The following is a 25,262-nucleotide window of genomic DNA, read 5'->3' as shown; positions in this document are numbered from 1 at the left end:
CTGCACTCAATTCGAGGTGGTATACAGATGCAAAAATCCATTCACCATTCAAACTAGACAAGTTGTCACCAGATATTGATGCTGCAGTGGTAAAACAGCTGTTCCAATGGTTGAGAGCTGTTTGGAAACAGGTAGAGAAAAATCAATGCAATTGTTGTCTTTAGGCAAAGTACCACGTCAAAAGAATGTGACAGTTCCCAATTATTTTATCAGCCTGAGCAAACTGGGGAAGGTCTAAAAAGTTCACACCTCTCTGGGATTACCGCTGCCAGACTGAGTAGTCTTGGTGCACTCTGACTGGCTGCAACTTTACCAGAGATGACACGGCAGTCATGGACAGAAATTGGCCAACGCAGCGCTTCAGATCCGTCGGACCAGCCACGCGTACCAAACCAGCTTCCTAGTAGGCAGTGTACTGTTAAGCATCAGTACAGCCCACAGTTGACACCTTCCAATCAGGTTCATAGTAAGGACTAAATGGCTACCAAGTGTTCAGTAAACAGATTAAGATAGTTATCGATAGCTGCCAAAAGTGCTACCATATCTAATTTACAGTATAACCCCGCTTTTATGTACCCAGAATTAACGTTTTCCCACCGTTTACGACATTTTTTTATAATTCCCACAATGTTAATTTGCACCCAATTTTGCGTCAACATATTTATAATTTTCCTGTGTTTTACGCATTACGAAGAAATGTTTCTGGAGGTAAAAATGACCCTTGCAGGATGCTGACTGTCCAGTAGTGTTTACAAATATTACGTGGTTAAGTTTCTTGACACCAGGGCACACTACTCGACTGATCTGATCCGGTAAACATGTAAAAGGTGGAACAATTCGTGGCTTATCTCCCGCTGCTCCAAGCACTACTTGGCTGGTGGGAGTAACCAGGTACATTCGAATAAAGATTCATATCCAATCACAACCATTTCCAAACTTTCTCTAATGCGCAAATGCAGTTTCGTGATTGTTGTGGTCATCATGACATATTTGTTGAAGAATATTTAGCATGTTTCAGCATTTGGCCACTTGTGGCGCTAGTTGACACCATCATGCACTCTGCGACTTGCGTTGGTCAAATATTTTTCGTTTAAACAAAGCACCCGTTATGTATTTTTTTCCTGCTGAGCTAAAAGTGTTTTGAGAATTTATTCTCATTGTCGAGTGTATTTACGTATGTATTTTTTGTGACGTTACATAAACAATAGTGTGTGTGTGTGTGTGTGTGTGTGTGTGTGTGTGTGTGTGTGTGTGTGGTTTTCCACATAAGTGAGAAGGAACAGTACGCGATAACCTGAAAAAGATGACTACAGTGCAAGGGACACAGAATAACACATATTCAAACACCACACAAAACACATATGAACATATATGAACTTGACAATGAGAAAAAATTTCTTGAAACACGTCGTGCTAAGCATGAAAAAATATGTAGGTAGTACAGTATTTCATTATTTAAATAATGAATGACAGCTGCAGGCTTTCAAAAACATCGATTATGACGTATGAAATTGAGTCAAATGTTCCTACTTCCCAGACAGTTTTCAGTTCCAGTTGCATCAGCGTTTTTTATTACATAATAAACCTCTATTAGATAATAAACAAGTCCCTGACAATCTATTGATGTCTGTTATGTACCTATATCACACGTAAAGTGCGAAAATGCAAAGGGATATCCTATTCGTAACTTTTACAGATTAGAACGTTATTTCCCACATTTTACATTTTCCTGTATTTTACACCATGTTTCTGAAGTTTCTTGAAAAGTGTAAAAGTGAGGTTTCACTGTATTTAATTAATGATTAACATACTTTTTTTAAATTAATGATTAATATATACATGATTAAAATGATGTTGTTCACTCTGAACATAGTTTTCAAGTGCACTGAATAAAAAATTACAAATGGGGTGGACAGCCATCTCAATGATAAAGTTAAGTTATGATGTGTTAACAGAAGTAACCTGTCATGAGGACGACGATGATACGGCAGCTTTTTGTGTTCTTGTGATTTCTTCGTATCTTCTGAGACAAAGACTTGTGTAATACAATATCTTCTGGGTATCCATTACTTCCCTTTCCCTCAGGAAAGTACATACATTTCCATGGGACTTCATGATGATCTAGATTCATGAGCTACTTGGAGTCAAACTCTTGACTCAACATCATCATCATCATCCATTACAACCAGCTAATTTCTTCCCGCTGCAGTGTGATCTTGACAGAAGTTTGAGTCTCAGTCCAGCACACACTTTTAATCTGCCAAGAAGTTTCAAAAGGGAAATCGCATGACTGCTTAGTGACACAATTTTCCTATTCTGGTGCAATTTCACATACACATTGGATACCTTCCACATCCTAGCAGCAACTTGATTATAGTATACCTATTCTCTTTTTAAAAATATGTTTCTCACTAAGCCACAACCAATAGTTCCTATATTTGGATTCTGTTGATCACTTCTGCTTTATAGAGAGTGGTCAAAAACAGTCTGAAAAGCTTGTAACGTTGTTGCGAGAAATGTTGTGTTGAGAAGTAACTGTTAAAAAAAAATCAATACCCTGCACCATTTTCAAGTTAATTAACACTGAAGTTAGCCAATCACATCATTGCACCCACTGCACGCTCAGATTCAAGCAGCCCATTTCAGACTGTGTCGTCAAATGTGTTCTCTGTCTGGGTTCCTAAAACCGAAAAAGAGAGTGATACAAAAACTGGACATGGGTCGGTAGTAAGGCTCTTACGCAAGACAAAGGTTGAGCAATACATGTACAAGCTTCATTCAAACGAAACCTGGTCAGTGTGTCTATCTTTGCCTTACACGTAAGGTGGCACCACGCAACTGCGGGTATGGTGGTGCCATCTATTGGTAGAGAGACTGACGCGTGTGCACCATTTGATGTTGCATAGCAACAGTGTGGTTTCACGCCAAAGAGGAGATGACCAAACAAGTTATCAACCACTACCGGACATACAGGCGAGTAAGCAGGAACAACGAGGAGTGATTTGATTTTTGGCAGTGGAGGGAGTTAAGCCGTCAAATATATCAATGGGTGAAGGCTGTGTATGATGAGTACAGTCTCAGTCATTCAAGTGTTGCGGAATGGCGCAAACGATTCATTGAGGGACGCGAGTCACTGGAAGATGATGCTCGTCCTGGTCAGGCTCATCAGTTGTGGAAGTGAATGCTTTAGTCTTGGATAACGGCAGAATCACTGTAGACGAGATCCATTGGTTACTGGGTATTAGCATGGGCACACACCATAATCCATGAACACTTGAACTTTTGAAAAATCTGTGCACAGTGGGTTCCCCACCAACTGACTGCCGAACAGCGCAATACTCGAATGGTGCTTTCTTTGAGTCATCTGCTACATTATCATGAGGAGGAATACAGCTTTCTCTTGTGTATTGTCACAGGTGAAACATGGTGTCGCCATCTTGCACTGGAAAGCAAGCATCAGAGCAAGCAGTGGAAATATGCGACGTCACCGCCTCCAAAGAAATCAAAGGCCATGCACACCAGTACTGGTAAGGTCATGATGTCCTCCTTTTTTTTACCACAAGGGCCCATTGCTTGTTGAGTTCCTGGAGTAGGGTACCACCATCAATGCCCAGTGTTATCAAGCCACTTTACAGAATCTTAGATGAACCACCAAGTCGAAACGCCAAGGCAAGTTGTCCAATAGTGTCATCCTCCTGCATGATAATGTCCGCCCACACATGGCCAATGCCATGAAGACAACATTGCAGAAGTTTCAGTGGGAAAGTGCTGGAACATCTATCGTGTGACTTTCTTAGCTTGGACCTCTAAAACAAGCTATTCGCGGACATCGATTCGCAACGCACGACGAAGTGTGTGACTGAGTCCAGGCCTGGATCCGACAGCAGCCTACTAGCTTCTTCAAGGATGGGATCGACCAGCTAGTGCCGCAATGGGATAAATGTGCCAACAGTTTTGGCCACTATTTTTGAGTATGTGTACTGCGTATAACTACATTTTTGAGTTAACAAAATCATTAGTGTTACTTTACACTAGTGACTGGGTTTAATTTGAATGCCCCTTCAATGCTAGTTAACTCAGAAATGGCACAATATATCAATTTTTTTCTTAACAATTATTTCTCAGCATAACCAACCCTGCAACACGCAACACTCTTACAAGCTTTTCAGATTGTTTCTGAACACCTCCGATATTAATCAACCTTTTACCCGTGGCTTTGCCCACATACGCATTCAACACACATACTGAATACCCCCCCCCCCCCCCCGTCCGCACCTCTTCCTCCCTCTGTCTGTCCATTTCAACCTCACACCTCCATCCCCCCCCCCCCTCCTCCAAACGGCTCTGTCCATCCCTGCCTTTATACATCTCAACCTGTTCCCGCCATGCTCATCAGTACATGTAGCCCCTGCAATACAGTTCAATAAAGCAGACCAATACTACTCTCACAACACACCTGTGGGGCCCAGAAAACCTCGTCTTGCTCCTGCAAAGAATGGTTGGTTTGACAAGCAGTTCCCACACAACATGCCCCTTAAATTAGCTGACTGAGAATACCCGCACTGACACACCCAAGTGTCACTCATCACTGCCGCACTTCTGCATCTTGTCCCAGCTAAGCTCTTCTGCTGTTCTTACGCACTCTTCTGCTGTCACCAGCAACCATCAACTCTTATTTAATGTCACGTGTTTTCTATTTATGAAGTTAACATCTGTGAGAGCAACCTGACCTGCTGCGAAAACTAGCAAATTCTACCAACGGTGACTTAATCGCTTGTTTAGAACAGTCATAATACAAAGGGCAACTCTCGCTGGAAGAAGCAATTCCCTACAACACAGAGTTGCCCTGCCTAATCTCTGTACTGAAGGAAACTATAGCCCCCATGGGTACACAGACCCTGGTGTGTAACTGTGTATGATTAACACAATATTCGTTGTGCTTACATATGTGCAAACTGCTTATACACAGGATGACTCACCTAAAACTTGCACTGCAAATACTGTGTAAGTGGAAAGTGCTATTGATGTGTGGTTTTCACAGAATAGATTGGTAGTCAGGGGCTCGTACCGTTAGCCAATTAACATACTGTAAAAATACTTAAAAAGTGTATTTTTTATGTGAACATACACTTTTTAAATGGAACAATATCTATTGATATTTACAGACTAGTACGGTAAATTAGAATGTCAGTGATTTTTGTTGCAGGATTCTAGTGGGAATCGTTTATGAGATACTGTATTTCGAAAAGTTCCCACACTAACACTTATACAATACCTGTGGTAGCACACACTAAAGAACAACACAAGTGCATACACTAGTTATGTGGATTCTGACCAAAAACCACAACTGATCATCACAAGTTGTGTTCAAAATGACCACTGGCAGTGGAAATACATGCTTCCAGTCTGGCATGGAACGACCGCTGCACACATGCTAGCATTTCAGTGGAGATGTCCAAGCAACCTGCAGTAATGCATTGTTGCACATCATCAGAGGTATTTCTTTTAAGTCAGAACTGCCATTAGTGCCATTACCAAGTGTAATGTTATAGAGTGCCTAAGATGGCATACTGTCATATTTAAAATAAATATTAAATAAGTTTTTAAAATAAATGTAACATTGTAAATAAAAAACAGTCTAATGGCAGTACTGACTTTAAAGAGAGATATTATGACTGTGGCTCCACATTATGAAAAAATTATCATCATAGGTAATTGGTATGTCTTTGTAGATAGCATCTTTCAGTTTTCCCCACAGAAAAAAGTCTACAGGAATGGGCCCGCCACAGTACAGATCCTCTATGTCCAATCCAATGATTTGGAAACAATTTATGAAGATATGCTGTAGTACTTCATGTACTGTGGGCTGATCATCCATCATGTTGACACCATAGATTCATCCTAGTCTGCAGAGGAACATCATCTAGCATCTGTGGAAGATGGTGCATTAGGAAGCTGAAATACTTATGTACCTTCAGTGTTTCATCTATGAAAAATGGGCCTATGAGCTGATGAAGCACTATTCCACACCACACATTTGCACTCCATGGAGTCTTACGTTTCACCCGACGAAGCAATGTGGATTGTCAACAGATGAATAGAGCATGTGTCAATAGTTTACCAGACCATGATACGTAAATGTGGCTTCATCACTAAGTAAGATACATGATGCATCTGGAGTATCCCTTCTTAATACCCATGTGCAGAAACTAACACAATTCTCCTACTCAGTTCCATGCAGTTCTTGATAGAGAGAGATATGATAGGTATATCAACAATGTCAATGAAGAATGCACAGGACACTTGCCTGACTCATGCCACTTCCTTATATGACTGTGTGAGATCTAATGTTCAGGTCAACTGCAACAGCAGCAACAACTTTAATTTCCCCTTCTTCTGTCTTCACTTATTCCCTTCAGTTAAGTTGTCTAGTTGTTACTCTACCAATTTTACATAACAAGTTGAAAAGGTTGATAAATAACTGCCACAATTGGTGACATCTACTGGAATACCTTCCCGCATACACAATACAAGAACAATTGCAATCTTCCTACACTCTCCATATACCATGAGCTTGTCAGCTTTTCCTGCATTGGTAAATCCCATGGTCCACTCATGATCTATTGCTTGGATTGTTGCAGATTAATTGACTATCAAGTCACTGTGTACTCAAGGAACACACAAGAACACTGTAAGCAAATGTAAAAATACTGTACCTAGCAACTATGCAGTTTGAGTGGCACAAACATGATATTTTTTAAACAACTCACATTCAAATCCTCCACAAACACCACTCACATTTTAATTTGTCATACTTTCAGTTTGTTTATGTCACTAGGCATTGTTCCATTTAAAAATTGTTTTTGCATAAAAATACACTTTCTATGTATTATTACAATCTGTTCATTGGCTAACAATACAAGCCCCTGAATACCAATCCACCCTGTGAAAACAGCACATTAATGGCAATTTCCATTTCTGCAATATTTGCGATGCAAGATTTAAGTGATTCACTCTATATATTATATATTTTACTGGAACAAATGTAAAATATTTGTAAAATGTGGCACCAAATTTCAATTTTTCCAAGTATGTCAGCAGTTGTATTTGAAAAATATATTTTCATTGAATAGTTTATTTTGGGACCTTACTTTCTAACATATGTTTATCTCTGTTAAGGACCAGACTGTGCTGCATTACCTTCATGAACAAGCGCCATTTCACTTGTGTACCAATTTGAGAAATAGGTATGCTTAAAACAACATACACGGTAATGAAGAAGTCCAAGCTAGCATTATCTGATCTACTTATCTCCATCCTCCCACAGTAATGGGAGTTATCATTTTTTCTGTATGTTATGTTTACCTTCTGTGTCCTTGACTGCACATAATGCTTATACACAGGTACCTAGATATGTTCTACTAATTTCATATTTATATTAACTTTAGTCTAGCTGACGACTTTTATTTCTCCATAAATGTGCTTCCTACAATTTCCCATTGCTGAAGAGATCAGTTCTATGTAATTCTTATTCAGGATTGGTGCTTGTGAATATGAGCAACTAGAGTAGTTTATCATCGCTATTATGAAATCGGCAGTACAAAATGTCTCCCCTTTTATTGGTTAAGTTCTGAAGATAAGATTGATCATTTTGCTACACTTTCCTAGACATAAAAGATATCAGTCTAATGCTCACTTGTTTTCATAATCTAATTTGAAGTAGTTAATTTAGTACCTAATAAAGTACTGTAAGTATATAGCTATTTAGACACCTTAGCATTTGACAATGTAATGAATTAAGTAAATTTAGTTTGAATTAAGTAAATTTAGTTTATGCCAATTTCTCACACTGCCCAGGAAGATATATAAACCACATAACTTTAATTTTGTTATTGCTATTCTTAAAGCAACAATATGTTGTCACTCCATCCTCAAAGCAAACCAGAGCAAACCACTGCAATTAATCTTAATTTATAACTACACAGTATCAACTAAACATTTTAAATTATAATGTTCCATATCTCCCACTCACCTGTGGGATGAGAATGTAGACCTTCCCAGTTACTGTGCTCACACTAGTCACACGAGCTTCAGCTCAGCTTCATGTGCCTACCAGCCAGAACCAGCTTGGCGGTTACTCTGTCCTGTCTACTGCCTCTTTCGCGCGTCATGCCACAGCCATCGCTTATCAGAAGGTCGATCACATAAACGTTACTGCTATTGTTACGTTTGTGACCTTTGAAAATTGCATAACGTAATGTAATCTCTTTAAATGTTTCTTCTTCTTTAATAATCCCTCCCTTAGTTATAAACTTCCAGTCATAGCAAAATCATCATGTCACATGAATCTTTGTGAAGAGGGAAGAATGTACAGCATATAATTATTATTAAGTATTGTAACAGCCTCAGTATTTTCGATCTTTCTTCTGAGGCTGTGGAAGGGAGGCGAGGGCCCATGCACCATACCACCAGTGCTGATGCTGTAGTGTCAGTCCTGATGTTGCAGGGTTCTGAAATGACCAATGAGCTTTCACCAATCTGACAGGGCGAGTTTTACCTCAAGTTGGCCTGGGAGGCAACTCGCTCTCTCCGTTACTGGCCTTGGTAATAGTCAAATTGACCTTGGAGAGACTTAAGTTTTCTGCAATGCCTTCCCATATATAGGACCTCTACATCACTTCTTTCCAATAAATCACTTCTGCATCATTTATACCTACATCTTATTAGACTCAAATACACAGCCCGTCCTGTCGTCTGCACCCCTAGCTTAGCCGTTCCGTACAGAGGTTATCCACATGAATACTAAAAGGGATCTAAAAATTTCAGATATCTGATAAATCATACAAATCTAAAGGCTATCAATTCAACGAAATATCTAGTAATAACAATAACAAACAACTTAAATTGGAATGATCATGTAGATAATATTGCGGAGAAGAGGAACCAAAGACTGTATTTTATTTGTAGAACACTTCCAAGATGCAACAAATCCACTAAAGGGACTGCTACCGTATTACTGTGTGGTAGGGGATCCTGACCAGACTGGATTGACGGACAACACTGAAGAAGTTCAAAAAAGGATGGCTTGTTTTGCATTATCACAAAACAGGGGAGAGAGCATCATGGAAATGATATACAAATTGGAGTGGCAACCATTAAAGCGAAGCTGTTTTTTGTTGCAGTGAGATCTTTCACAAAATTTCAATCTACAACTTTTTTCTTCAAATGTGTAAATATTTTGTTGATGCCCACTTACAAAAGGAACATCGAAATAAAATAGGAGAAATCATCGTAATAAAATAGAACAAATTTAAAAGTTTGGTTTTCCAATGTACTGTTTGAGAATGGAACTGTAGAAAATAGTGTGAAAGTGGTTCAATTAACCTTTTGCCAGGCACTTAAGTGTGAATTGCAAGAATAGTCATGTCGATGTAGACTACCAGATCCTGAATACTTGCCTTCTTAGCACTAAGCAATTATCATGTGTTTGGGTTCATCAACCAGTCATTCTAGTGAATCTTTTTCAAATAGATTTTTGGCATCAGTAAAACAATAACACTTGTAGTGATGCAATGGAGAAGACTAACTGAACTGTAAATATTCCAAGACTAAAATAATTTCTGACTACAACTCACAATTTTGGGGAAAAGCACATGAAGATCATAGATTGAGACAGCTGTTGATAACATCAACCAGCTTTTCTTAAATTTGAGACCAGTGTCTAAGAAATAAGCTAACTCAGTTGCTGCATAAAAAACATTTTCTGAGAAACAACATTTCATATTGAAAGGATATTATACACTAATTTTTAACAAGGAAAATCAGGATAGGATTGTTTCAGGTGGTAAAAATTATATGTAGGGTCTTTTTTAGCAATTAATCTTACTTCTACTTTTATGTGACACTGCATTCTTACACTAAATTCATTAGTCTAAAGCCCTGTGACTTTTTCAGTTATGAAGGGCACTGTCACACTCTGCTGACAACCCTCAAACTGAACACTAAACCGCAACAATGAATTCTGCATGAAACCACAAAGGAATCAAGTTATCAGTATATCTATGAGCATTTGTGGAAAGAAACACTGTAGTGGCTGCAAATGCATTTTTTAATAAAAATGTTATGTTTAACATTTAAGAGTACAACTTCAACTTTGTCTTTTATTGATAAAAAGAACTCAGCAACATTCAACAATTGTTTAATGCACTTGATTTGGGCAAGCACTAAAAATTCCTAGTGATTAATCCACAGCAGGAAACTAGTTATAAAATCCAAAAATTAAATTTAGGAGAACACGTTTACCATGCATACCTTGTAACACTTCCTGGAGAAGTATTTTTAGAATCAAGCATTGGTGTGCCAGAAGAGGTTTCTGTTGTTGTCGAATGAGTCATTCCCTCAGCAACATCACACTGAAACACAACAAGAGCACACTTCTAAATAAAAAATGATGTTGCATCAGTAACAGTACACGCATCCCAAAACAAGCACCAATCCTTCATGTCCTTGGCCATGAACATTGTTTCTCCTAGAGATAAGTAACTGTTTTACCTGCTAATTAATGCTCATACATTATGTATTTCCTACTGACTCATAAACATTTTATGATGATGATAAAATATCTATTACTGTAAATACACAGCAGCAGTAACAGACCATTACCTATCTTACAACTGAAGCGCTAAGAATAATAGTCATAATGGAGGAAAATGTTGTCAGTTATCAGTTTCCTATTTTTCTACTTTTTGCTTCTGTCTCGTATGCTTGCCTTTCATATCCTTCATTCCAAACTTGTACACTCTATAAATCATCAATATTCCTCATGTCGTCTTTTACTGGTCCACTTCTTTTTATTCATAATGCTAACTCAGGCAAAGGTAGGAATGATCATATCAGGATGGCAATAAGAACTGTGTTGTCATCTGAGGCACTGTCTTGGGATAAAAAGTTTAATCCTGTCATGCAGTAAATCAGGCTGACGACAGTAACAACTGAATAGAAACAATCAACTCACTCGGTTGTAGTTTTATGTATTGGTTGAATTATTCAATCATTTCTTTTGAGTGAAACTAGTCTATGGGAGCAACCAAATGAAAACGGTCAACAGCACCTGGTGCATTCAGTGCTGAGCAGAAACATTCAATTGTTTTGTCACAGTTAAATCATTATAGGGTGGCTACTCAAACTTGAAAAAATCCCTGTCAATTCCAGGTACTGGCTGGAAGATGGTGCCATAAGAAGCTCCTGGTAAATTAACAGTGAGCAGGAGGAGGATACCACAACAACGATTTTCATTTCCTCCTAGCTGAGACATGCTGGACATAAGTAGTAGTTTAAGTGTAGTTTTTAAACATTGATAATTAAAAAGGAATAATATTCATATAATTAACACACTTTGAAATATTAAGCATTTTAAAATTTGTTATTTATAAAACTCAGTAAAATTAAACAACTGAAACACTAGGTTGGAATATCAACAATTACAGTAGACGGCTACTTACCATAAAGATTACACGTTAAGTTGCCAACAGGCACAATTAAAAGACACTTACATGTTAGCTTCTCACCACAGCCTTCATCAGAAAAAGAAAGATAAACACACACACATTCATTCACAAGCAAGCTCACCTAACTCACACATAACCGTCATCTCCAAGAGTTCGGACCAGAATCTTTTCCTTACACTGCCAATAAAATTAAATATCAGTGCCAAGCTAAAACACAGAATTCCCTGCGATTTTATGAAATTACCTGAAACTTCCCTGATTTTTCCTAGTAAAATGTAATTCGTTGGGAATTCCAGGTTTTCCATAAGAATCACCACCCTGCATTACTGTTGACTGCACTGTGTTATAGCACATCATGACTGTTATTGCCATTCTGATGTTTTGTTTTAAATGAGTACCATTAGGCAGCTTTTAGTTTAGTTTTCTTAACAGTGAAATTTATGTAAAGCTGAAACACTCAGTGGTGTGGGAATGGAAGAAAATACACTAGTGGATAAAAAGCGATCCTCAAGATAAATTCAATTTTATATACTGAATCTGCAAGAATGATTCATACCATGAAAATAAATTAATTACAGAAATTCAAAGAAAATTAATATATTATAATAAAAATTTCTCACTAAAACACTTCCGATAAATGACAGTATATGATTAAAAACCAAGTGATTAGGTCATCAAATGATTTAAAAAATTGTTTCTTATATGCTTTATGTTTATGTCACCTCAGCTTTTAATGAAATAGAATTGTTGGTGATGGGTGCCATCCAGTGGGAAGAGATTTCAATAAATTTAAATAAAAAGTAATTGTTTATTTAAACTTAAATTTATTATTTAGAACCAGGTATTAATCTTTTAAAACTAACCAAAAAAATCATATTCATGCCTTTAGAGCAAAAAATGCACATTTAAGGAAATAAATAGCAATATTTTGAAAACATATCATTTTTTAGAAAATATACTTATTATTCACCTCTCCTAAAATATGTTATTTGTCACTAAAATGTTGGCAACCATAGTTTTGGATCATGTATAACCGAAAAGGCTAAAAGATATTTAAATGAAATCACTCAAACCCAAAGACTGAGTGAAAACAGTTATACAAGGGTTGGAACTTAAATAGTGGCAACTATTTATTCACAACCAACACAAAAGAGTTACATGTTTGCACCTGTTACTGTCCTTCAAAGTAGTCAGCCATTTTGTGTAGAACTCATTGCCAGTGATGTGGAAGGTGTAGTATACTGTTAGCAGAGCCTGTTCTGTTGATGGTGTGAATGGAACGGTCTACTGCCTGTCGAATCTCTGGAACGGTTCTGAAGCGAATTCCACAAAGTGGTTCCTTCATCTTCGAAATCAAATCAAAGTCACAAGGACTTAAGTCCGGGGAGTATGGTGGATCATACAGTACTTTCCAGTCCCATCAAATGAACAGAGCAGCCACAGCTTGCACGGTATGCGACCATGCATTGTTGTGCAAAATGATGGGTGGGTTGCGCAGAAAGTGTCACCGCTTATTTCACAAAGCTGGTCGCAGGTGATGCCCCAAAAACGAACAGTAATACTGTGCATTCACGGTCTGCCATGGAGGAAAGTAATGCGTTAGGGTAACACCATCACAGTCGTACGTAAAAATCACCATAACTTTCACCATACTGGGGCTCTGATGCACTTTCGACTTTCGTGGCGACCTATAATGATGCCATTCGTTGGACTGGTGTTTCAGTTTTGGCTTCGTGCCATTCGCTTCAGAACTGTTCCAGAGATTTGACAGGCAGTAGACCACTCCATTTGCACCATCAACAGAACAGGCTCTGCTAACGGTATACCACGCATTCCACATCGCTGGCAACAGGTTCTACAGAACCCTGGTGACTACTTTGAAGGACAGTAACAGGTGCAAATATGTAACTCTTTTGTATCAGTTGTGAATAAATAGTTGCCACTATTTAAAGTTCCAACCCTTGTATAACAGCAACAGCTGTCATAAGCTTGTGTCAGCTGTCATTTTAAGTGAAACCAGTCAATCGTGGTGAGTGAGCGAAAACTATCATACAGCTGACATGACCGCTGAGACTAGTTTCATTTGACTAAAAAATAACCAACTGAATGAAAAAAAATATCAGTTGGCCAGTTGATTGTCCTATCACTAAATGAGGCACCAAGGTCATAAGTACTGTGCAATAGAGCAGGCTTTCCAACAGCCTCCACCAGCCATTCGCCACTAACATCATACACTGGTCTGCTGCTCGCAGTGTAGCCTCAATTGCCTGAGACGGCAGTCATGTGTGTGTGTGAGGGTTGCATACATGTGTGTTTGGCATCTAATTCTGAAGAAGGTCTTACTGGCCAAAAGCTATTATTCGTGACAGTCTTTTAGTTGTGCCAATCTGCGACTTAGCGTCTCCGCTATATGGTGAGTAGCAACTTTCCTTTTTCACAATAGTGTTAAAACGATGTTACACTGCAGTGTAACATAGTTTGGCTTGAAATATTGTGTCTTAATTACAGTGTCACGTGCATTCAAACTGTTCATTACGTTTCTTGTTACACCACAATATATCTGAAGTATTTTCCAAGTGATTTATGCTAATATTGGGAGAGAACTGGAAACCGTGAGCTAGAGCCCATGACTGCACCTTGTGGATAGCTCCCTGTAGGCGCTGCCCAGCAACACCAGTACTGGTGGAGCAGTATGAAATGCAGAAGTCGTCTGCATACAGAGAAGGTGAGACAGACAGCCCTACAGCTGCTGCTAGACCATTAATGGCCACTAAAAATAGAGATACACTCAATTTGGCTAAAAATCAGGAGTGGACCTTGGAGACCCCACTCGTATAATGTGGCAAGGATATGATGTCGCCAGGTCGTGTCACACGCTTTTCATTAATCACAAAAGACTGTGACCAGGTGTTGGCATCTGGAAAAGGCTGTTCGGATGACAGACTCGAGGGACACAAGATTATCAGTGGTAGAGCGACCCTGACAGAAGCCATCCTGACATGGAGCCAGTAGGCTACATGACTCCAGGACCCAACCCAACCACCGACATACCATACGTTCCAGCAGCTTACAAAGAACATTGGTGAGGCTGATGAGCCTATAGCTATCCACATCAATCAAGTTTTTAGCGGGTTTAAGCACTGGAATCATGGTGCTCTCCTGCCATTGCGATGGAAAGACGTCATCGCACCAGATCCAGTTGAAGAGGATGAGGAGATGTCGCTTGTACTCAGATGAGAGATGTTTAATCATCTGACTGTGGATCTGATCTGGCCCAGGAGCTGTGTCGGGGCAATGTGCAAGGGCACTGAGGAGCTCCCACTCTGTAAATGGAACATTATAGGATTCACTGTGGCGTGTCCCGAATGAGAGGACTTTCCTTTCCGTCCGCCATTTGAGGGTGCGAAAGGATGGGAGGTAGTTCTATGATGCAGAGGCTCGAGCATAGTGCTCAGAAAAGTGCTCAGCAATCACATTTACATTGGTAGATAACACGCCTTTGATGTTAATACAAGGGACACCTGTTGGGATCTGGTACCCAAACAGATCTGATCTTCGTCCAGATTTGTGAAGGTGAAGTATGGCACCCAATGGTCAATACTTATCTCTCCCAACACTCCTGGTTCCGTCTTTTGATAAGCTGGTGAACGCAGGCACGGAGCTTCTTGAAGGCTATTAGGTGCGCCAGGGAAGGGTGCCGCTTATGCCACCGTAGAGCTCGCCAACACTCGTTAATTGCCTAAGCGTCTCCTGGCGACCATCACGGGACCACCATTCAATGGGGGCACCATAAAAAGCGAGGGATCGCATTTTCTGCCACAGCAACGATTGCTGTAGTCACCTACTCAACCATCACATCAATGTTGCCATGTGAGGGAGAGTCAACGGTAACTCCAGAGGTGAAAATTTCCCAGTCTGTCTTGTTCAAAGCCCATCTGGACAGGCATCCGTGGGCCTGATGTCGGGGCAGTGACAGGAAGATGGGGAAGTGGTCAAGGTCGTCATGTGCTCTCCAGTGGATAGATGGGAGAAGTCCCGGACTGCAAATTGATAAATCAATGGCCGGGAAACTACTACGAGCCACACTAAAATGTGTGGCGGCGCCAGTACTTAAGAGGCAGAGGTCAAACTGAGACAGTAAAGTTTCAACATCTCTGCCTCGGCCAGTAAGCACGGTGCCACCCCACAAGGGGTTATGGGTGTTAAAATCTCCCAAAGCAGGAAAGGTTTAGGGAGTTGATCAATCAGTGCAGCTAATACATTCAGGGACAGTGCAACGTCTGGAGGAAGATAGACATTGCAGACAGTTATCTTCTGTGTCATCCTTATTCTGAGAGCCACAGCTTCAAGAAGGGCACAGTTTCACTACAGACTGAGTTTAGGACATAAACGCAAACTCCATCTGACACTCAATTATAGTCGCTACAGTTCCTGTAATATCCCTTATAGCTGTGGAGGGCAGGCGTCCCCATTGCTGGGAACCAGGTTTCCTGGAGGGCAATGCAGAAAGCAGGTGTAAAGCTTAACAGTTGCCGTATTCCAGCCAGGAGATGGAAAAATCTGCTGTGATTCCACTGGAGGACGATGTCATCATGAGACTGGTAAGGCATGGAACATTCAATGAGGCAGTTTATGCCTCAAGGTCACCTGCTGTTACCGACTTATTGCTTGAGCAGTCTATATCCATTGTGTCTGAGGGTCCGGCAAAATCTAGGTCCTCAGCGGATGCCATGATCTCCGCCTTATCTCCAGACGCAGAACTTGTAGGTAGCGGTGGTATGGGTGCCACCGCAATTTCCTTGGTCTTCGGGGTCTTCTTTTTGCACTTTTCTCGCTGTTCCTTGGGTTTCTCTGGCTGGGAAGTCTTCACTGATTCAGTCTCCGGGACTGAGGATGAATATGAAGCGCTACAACCAGCAGCTTTTGGGCACTTCAGCCACTGGCGGGTGTCATCTTTCCCATTAGCAGAAATCTGGGAAGGGACCCCTTCCTGGTGAGAGGAGCCAAAGAAGACTTACTCCAGCTCAGAAGTGGCGACTGGAGTCCCCGATGGTTGGAGGGGCAGTGCACCCGTGATAGGTGGTGCGGGAGCAACAGCGGGGGAAGTGCTCCCCACCATCAAGTGGGCAGGTTTAGCCATCTGGCTCTGAGAGCCGACTGGAATTCGCGGAACTGATGGGGCCACAACTGTTCTCGTAGCGGCAGCGTTATGAGGAGGTCATAGCCACAAGACATTTTCTCTTAGCCTCAGTGTAGGTCAGATGGTCTAGTGTCTTGAATTCCATGATGTTCCTCTTTCTGCGAAATCCTGCAGTCTGGCGAGCAAGGTGAATGATGCTCTCTACAGTTGACACAGATGGGAGGCGGGGCACATGGAGTATTGGGATGTGATGGACGTCCGCAATCTCAACATGTGACGCTGGAAGTACAGCAGGAAGACATATGGCCGAACTTCCAGCATTTAAAGCACCACATTGGGGGAGGGATATATGGCTTGACATCACAGCAATAGACCATCACCTTGACCTTCTCGGGTGTCACCCTCAAAGGCCAAGATGAAGGCACTGGTGGCAACCTGATTATCCTTCAGACCCTGATGGATGTGCTGGATGAAACACCTCACTGCTCGAAATTGGCGTGCAGCTCGTCGTCACACTGCAAAAGGTCCCTGTGGAATATAATACCCTGGACCATATTTAAGCTCTTATGTGGTGTGACGGTAACAGAAACATCCTCCAACTTGTTACAAATGAGTAAAGTCCCTGATGGGGCAGAGGATGCTGTTTTTACCAAGAATGACCCAGATCGCATTTTGGACAAGCCCTCCACCTCCCCAAACTTGTTCTCTAAATGCTCTACAAAAAACTATGGCTTCATTGAAACAAAGGAGTCCCCATCAGTTCTCGTACATACGAGGTACTGGGATGAATAATGTTCACTGCCATCCTTAGCCTGGCATTCCTCAGATGGTGTGGCCAGGGAGGGGAATAATTTAGGGTTGTAATTTCTTGCATTGTACTGAGACTTGGAACACTTTGAGACAGCTGGTGTTTGATCACTAGCAAGTGATGGCATGGTACACTTCACTACGCATCATCTGCCCTGATGCCACCCACTCCGACCAGGGACCGTCCCCACGGGCGTCACCCAGCCGCAGCAAAAGCCACCTGGCAGGGAGGCCTTTGCCGAGAGCCCAAAGCCCTAGGGTGACGAGCATCTACTGCTTGGCATATGTCGGGCCTTAATGGCACAGGCATCAGCAGAGCGGTCCCTGTGTTGTCAGGGGGCTACAACCAACAGGGTACATGGTGGCCCCACTACAATGAACTGGCTACCATGCTGGATATGAGGTGCAAAGAAATCCATGGTCATCATGAAGAAGCAACACTGCATAGTGCGTGGTGGAAAACGCACCCAGGAAGGTGTCCTAGCCCAAGAGATGGAGAATGAGCTGGACTGCAGTGCGACAATGAGAAAGTGGGCAAAAGATCTCAAGGCACGATGGACATGATGCACCATGTAAGGCGCCCTTCCCCAATTGCCTCGCTCTTCAGGTAAATTTTGAAAAATGGAGGTCAAACCCTACAGGGGACCATCACATAAAGGCCAAAACGTGAGAGACTCCTTTTAGTCACCTCTTACGACAGGCAGGAATACCTCAGGCCTATTCTAATCCCCGGCTCCACAGGGGGGCAATACTGTGTTTGCTAAGCCACTTTCAACAATGTTGTTTCACAGTTTGTGATCTGTATGACAGCCTATTACCTACTGAGGTATTTTTTTGAATTTAAATTTTGGGAGCAATTTCTCCTTCTACGTAATTTATCAATGATTTATAAAAGAGTAATAAGCACAGTAGTAAAGGTCATACTGAGGGAAAACTTAAGAGAAATATTTTTCTTTTTATTGTTTGAATGCGCAGTGCCTATTCCTCTGAAAGAACAGACACCACGTAGATCCAGCAGCCATATGTACATTGAGTGGGATCACTGGTGTCAGCTGCAGTGGGACATTTTTGTGGAATCAGCGCCACCAGGCTAAAATGTGTACCAGACTGGAATTCGAACCCAGGATCTCCTGCTTACTCGGCAGATGCAGTAACCACTGCAGCATCCAGGGCACGGTGTTATCACAACTGCATAGACTATCTCGGTACACCTTATGGCCGATCCACGCTCCCATCGAGCACCACCTGTCTGACAGGGACTCGGTATAGGCAGTGCTCGATGGGAGTGTGGAGCAGAAGTGAGGCATACCGAGATAGTCTTTGCAGTTGCGATAATGCAATGTCAACGATGGCACAGTGGTTACCGCACTTGCCTAGTAAGCAGGAGATCCTAGATCTGAATCCCAGTGTGACACACATTTCCGTTTGTTGTCACTGATTCTGCAAAAGTGTCCCACTGCACCTGACTGCAGTGATCCCCCTTCAATTTACAAGCCCCCCCCCCCCGCCATAGATGGGAAGAAGACATTGTGTTCCAAATTCCTTATGGCCGGAGAACAAAAAAATTGCAAAAAACTGCTGTGTAATAATCCACTTACCATGGTTCATAACATTGTCATTTCTTTTATGTTTTGAACGTTGAAGAATATATTTGAATGAATACTTAACAGTGATTTTATTCATTTATTCCTAGTACAATATAATGTTAGGATGTGTATTTTAGCTGATATGAAGAAATATTTACACTTTGTTCTTCGTTTTTCTCAGTACTGCGGTCTATATTCATCTCAAGAAAAAAACCTTTATGTGCTGCCAATTTTGTATGTGGCATTAGAGACATATAATAGCCACAAGGCTAAACTTGGTTCCAAGAGCTACTATGAGATAGAATTATCACTGAATGAGTTCGTGCTGAAGATCTTTCAGCGAAGTGATCTTTGTCTCCAAGTAATCAAAGAAGACATAAAATTTATTTACTGTAGATGTCATGTATTGTTACATAAGGCAAGAATTAATTTGTGTGCTATGGGAAGCCTAGTTTTTTCTCCCTCTATTTTGTCCACTTCCCAGTGTAGTCCTGAACAGCGTGTGCTGCTAGTAGCCATTTTGTAAAAGAATGATGTGCAAATGTAGTGGCTTTAATACCTCAGAACCCAGCAATTATTGTAATATTAGTAATTTTCATACTAGGAAGATAATTTTGGAATACATGTTTTGCGCGATTTATTGTAATTATGTTTAAATGTCCTCCCCCAGAACCATGGACCTTGCCGTTGGTGGGGAGGCTTGCGTGCCTCAGCAATACAGATAGCTGTACCGTAGGTGCAACCACAACGGAGGGGTATCTGTTGAGTGGCCAGACATATGTGTGGTTCCTGAAGAGGGGCAGCAGCCTTTACAGTAGTTGCAGGGGCAACAGTCTGGATGATTGACTGATCTGGCCTTGTAACACTAAAAAAAAATGGCCTTGCTATGCTGGTACTGCGAATGGCTGAAAGCAAGGGGAAACTACAGCCGTAATTTTTCCTGAGGGCAAGCAGCTTTACTGTATGGTTAAATGATGATGGCGTCCTCTTGGGTAAAATATATCGGAGGTAAAATAGTCCCCCATTTGGATCTCCGGGTGGGGACTACGGATCTCCGGGTGGGGACTACTCAGGAGGACGTCGTTATCAGGAGAAAGAAAACTGGCGTTCTACGGATCGGAGTGTGGAATGTCAGATTCTTAATCGAGCAGGTAGGTTAGAAAATTTAAAAAGGGAAATGGATAGGTTAAAGTTAGATATAGTAGGAATTAGTGAAGTTGGAGAAAAGAGAACCACTTGTATGAATATCAAGAGCTCAGATGGAAACCCAGTTCTAAGCAAAGAAGGGAAAGCAGAAAGGTGGAAGGAGTATATAGAGGGTCTATACAAGGGCGATGTTCTTGAGGACAATATTATGGAAATAGAAGGGATGTAGATGAAGATGAAATGGGAGATACAATACTGCATGAAGAGTTTGATAGAGCACTGAAAGACCTGAGTCGAAACAAGGCCCCGGGAGTAGACAATATTCCATCAGAACTACTGATGGCCTTGGGAGAGCCAGTCCTGACAAAACTCTACCATCTGGTGAGCAAGATGTATGAGACAGGCAAAATGCCCTCAGACTTCAAGAAGAATATAATAATTCCAATCCCAAAGAAAGCAGGTGCTGACAGATGTGAAAATTACCGAACTATCAGTTTAATAAGTCACAGATGCAAAATACTAATGCGAATTCTTTACAGACGAATGGAAAAACTGGTAGAAGCCAACTTCGGGGAAAATCAGTTTGGATTCCGTAGAAATACTGGAACATGTGGGGCAATGCTGACCTTATGACTTATCTTAGAAGCTAGATTAAGGAAAGGCAAACCTACGTTTCTAGCATTTGTAGACCTAGAGAAAGCTTTTGACAATGTTGACTGGAATACTCTGTTCCAAATTCTGAAGGTGGCAGGGGTAAAATACAGGGAGCGAAAGGCTGGGGTAAAATACAGGGAGCGAAAGGCTGTACAGAAATCAGATGGCAGTTATAAGAGTCAAGGGATATGAAAGGGAAGCAGTGGTTGGGAAGGGAGTGAGACAGGGTTGCAGCCTCTCCCCGATGTTATTCAATCTGTATATTGAGCAAGCAGTGAAGGAAACAAAAGAAAAATTCGGAGCAGGTATTAAAATCCATGGAGAAGAAATAAAAACTTTGAGGTTCGCCGATGACATTGTAATTCTGTCAGAGACAGCAAAGGACTTGGAAGAGCAGTTGAACGGAATGGATAGTGTCGTGAAAGGAGGATATAAGACAAACATCAACAAAAGCAAAACGAGGATAATGGAATGTAGTCAAATTGAGTCGGCCGATGCTGAGGGAATTAGATTAGGAAATGAAACACTTCAAGTAGTAAAGGAGTTTTGCTATTTGGGGAGCAAAATAACTGATGATGGTTGAAGTAGAGAGGATATAAAACGTAGACTGGCAATGGGAAGGAAAGCGTTTCTGAAGAAGAGAAATTTGTTAACATCGAGTACAGATTTAAGTGTAAGGAGTCATTTCTGAAAGTTTTTGTATGGAGTGCAGCCATGTATGGAAGTGAAACATGGACGATAACTATTTTGGACAAGATGATAATAGAAGCTTTCGAAATGTGGCGCTACAGAAGAATGCTGAAGATTAGATGGATAGATCATATAACTAATGAGGAGGTATTGAATAGGATTGGGGGGAAGAGAAGTTTGTGGCACAACCTGATTAGAAGAAGGGATGGGTTGGTAGGACATGTTCTGAGGCATCAAGCGATCACCAATTTGGTATTGGAGGGCAGCGTGGAGAGTAACAATTGTAGAGGGAGACCAAGAGATGAATACACTAAACAGGATGTAGGTTGCAGTAGTTACTAGGAGATGAAGAAGCTTGCACAGGATGGAGTAGCATGGAGAGCTGCATCAAATCAGTCTCAGGACTGAAAACCACAACAACAATAACATGTTTAAATGTAAATGTGATCACTGAACAAAGCTTTGCTTTAATTGATTTAGGCAAGCAAACATAGTGTCATTTCATATCTGTTCTGAAGGCAGCCAATAAATGATTAAGATTGAATACTTGTCTTAATTCAAACATTATTTAACATGTACCCTTGCCTAATCTTTCACAACTATTTTAATATTAATTGTCAATTTTGTCAGAAAATAGCAGTTGGTGCAGAGAGAAACCATTTTCAGTGGTGTTCAGTTTCAGTTGCCATTAATAGTACAAAGCTGTAGAAAATAATCAGGGCAGATGTTCAGGCACAATAATCATTTAAAGATATAGGTTATGTTGCTTTATTACACAAAACTCATTTTTGGTTTTATTTACGGGATTATACCCTAGAAATTTTATGAAAACTGGGACACTCAAATGGCTTAGCTCCATTTAAATCTAACATGCCAAGGTCAAATATAACAGAAAGTGAAAAGTCAGATCCATTCCTATTTGTTTTATTTTATCTCATTTTAAGTTTCTTTTAGAATGCAATTTGTATCCAGAACATTGCTGCAAATGCAAACAACTGCAAGCATATGCATAACCAAATTCAATTAATACTATTTTATGTGATGAATACAAGCTTTTACAATGAATACAGAGATTTTTTATAGTCCTTATTGCACCATAGGACTCTGATATACAACAATGTGAAGGTTTCTTTGTGCAAGGAAGACAGTGTGGGGCACATGGCATCTAAACATTGTGCATTTCAGTAAAACAAAATATTGTTAGCTTTGAGCAGCTGTGTTACCCTGAAATGTACACGGCATAACTAAAAGTTGCCTGACAGTGGCTGAAAATAGATTCAGCCTTACTGTGATTTATTCACATATTATGGAGTTCTTTCACCTAACAAGATGATGTATGCTAGAAAATACGTCTAATAGGGTATTTTTCTTTATTTTTGTATCTGAGTGTATTTGAAGTCAAAGTTTGGGGTCTTTGATTTCATTAATAATATTCTTACAAGTGGAACAGGAGTGAAATACACATGAATGAATACTGTACTGCATTAAATGAATTTACATTCAGAAGTTGAACAGAGCAGTTCACATCCATGTTATGCTCATTGCTACTACTATTGGCACACAGTGTGACTCTAGAAACTGTTAAGTTATCACAGCAACCCTATATTATACATTCAAGGGTTGACGTTGTCAGGTCAACGATTTATGGCTGCAGCTTTAGGAGGGTGCCTGGTATTTGTGTGTGTGTGTGTGTGTGTGTGTGTGTGTGTGTGTGTGTGTGTGAGAGAGAGAGAGAGAGAGAGAGAGAGAGAGAGAGGGGGGGGGGTTGGGTTTGATACAAATTTAACAACAAATTTACAGTCCTCAACAACTTGTTTGTTTACCCATCTGCTGTATAATGCATCTTCCGTAAGGTGAACAGTTGTCTTTCATCATACCATTGCTAATTAAGATTAATAAATATGATACAACAAACACACCTGAAACTGTTTATGAGGTACTAAAATTGTCCACACAATGAAAATCTCAGTATAACAGAATTCAAAGAAGTGTCTGGTTATTAATATTACATTACTTAGACATACAATTTAAATATATATCACTGTATTATGACACTCTCTCAGCATTTATGTATAGCAAAAGTACATTTCCACATCTTTTATTTGCCTTTCAACTCACTACTCCTAATTGGTGGAAATCTGAACAGCCTATTGCTTCAGTTCCTGCACGTCTTTACAATCAAACAACACTGCAGCACTGTGCTGCTGTGTCTTGTGGAAAAATGACCTGCTCTGTCATAGGCACAATGAAATGTAATTCCAGTTATGATTTTATGAAACCTGAATGCATTTGTTGGCTCTACATGTCAGTTTCAACCCCAATGAATATTTAACATGAAAAACAAAACTCAGACTCACTTCTCTTACATGCAGCACTAATCAAAGAAGGTAAACATGCCCTAACAATTCTCCTCATGCAGGGTGAAACTTCCACCGTTCATTTCTTGTTATCTCTCTCTGAAAGAAGCAAGAAGAAATGTCTAGGTGGTATTTGTTTAATTCGGTGAATTAGCAATCGTGTCCTTAGATTACCTGTGTGAGTTCATAAAAAATGACTTCTTTGGATGCTTCTCTGTAATGCAGAACTACTTGTGCATGAAGCAGTACATCTTTAGTCACCTCCACCACACGGTCAGTATTCTGAAATGAAATCAGTGTGTCCAGTTAGAGACAAAGGACATTGCATGATTAAATATACAACTTAGTATACTACTATTAAAAGTTAATATCTTTGATATTCCAACATTACATAACATTGCAGAGATAGTAACATTTCTAAAACTTTATATTTTAATATCCATCAGGCACAATTTGCTACACACAAACGTTGCTTTACGTCTCCAAAATTAACTACAAGAATGGAATGTGATGTTCTATAAGACAGTAAATTCACCAAGTTTTGTGTTGCAGCAGCAGCAAAATGGTTGAAACATTTTATTGGGCATTAATGCTGCATTCCAAACGATTTCACATCAATTCAGAAATATTACATTTGTTTGAATAATAATAATAATAATAATAATAATTTAAAAAAAAAAGAGTTAATTTTGTGATATGTTCGGGACAATATCATGAAAGAGTTTTTAAGCCAAACGTAAATAACTCGAACAGCATGCTCTAAAGGGAAATTTATTTATTTTAGTTTAGAAAGTAATATTTGTACAACGGAAATTAACACTATGTTAGACAGAAAACGAGATTATGCTTCTTGAAACAAGAAAAATCAAATGTAAACAGAGGCATAAAATGAAAGAACATACACTGATTCAGACTTTTTGACAACAAGATTATGGATATTAATTAACAGTTTTTTGATCTGCTACACTAGTAAAACCTTTCACAGAGAAGAAAAGATCATTCAGGGTTGCTTTTAATGAAAGACGAAAGGGATAGCAAGGGAGGGGTGAGAAGAGGAAATACTGCTAACTGCTTCAGCCTAAAGTTCTCCAAATGAAGCGAGAACTGACAGACTTCAGCTGATACATTAAAGGTGCCTGCCTGTAGTAAGCACATTTATAAAATATAAGACCATAGGCTTCCACAGCCATGGTCATTTTGAAAAAACAATTTTGGGTATCACACCACGTCATTATAAAACACTTAACCAACTAAATTGCTGGCATATCGATCAACTCTGCAGTGTTCCTCTTCAGATATATCCCTGTCATACATATAGGGGGAAGACACTCACCAGTACCCAGTAGTTAATTGCCTTGAAGGGGGCCGCTGCAAT

The 25,262-nt window shown here is 40.2% G+C and overlaps 1 protein-coding gene across 1 annotated transcript in view; it reads right to left on the bottom strand.

Moving 5' to 3' along the window:
* The window catches only part of LOC126187801 (TP53-binding protein 1-like), a 352,433-nt gene that overhangs the window by 149,384 nt on the left and 177,787 nt on the right, over positions 1–25,262 (bottom strand). The window contains exons 9-10 of the mRNA XM_049929085.1: positions 24,062–24,169; positions 10,312–10,412 (exon numbers count right to left, since the gene is read on the bottom strand). Of these exons, the coding sequence (XP_049785042.1) occupies positions 10,312–10,412; positions 24,062–24,169 (209 nt within the window). The remainder of the gene's footprint in view (positions 1–10,311; positions 10,413–24,061; positions 24,170–25,262) is intronic.

This window comes from Schistocerca cancellata, chromosome 5 (assembly GCF_023864275.1).
Source record: "Schistocerca cancellata isolate TAMUIC-IGC-003103 chromosome 5, iqSchCanc2.1, whole genome shotgun sequence".
In the NCBI taxonomy this organism is placed as follows: Eukaryota; Metazoa; Arthropoda; class Insecta; order Orthoptera; family Acrididae; genus Schistocerca; species Schistocerca cancellata.
The sequence above is the reverse complement of the archived record's forward strand: the minus strand, read 5'-3'. Positions and strand labels throughout refer to the sequence as shown.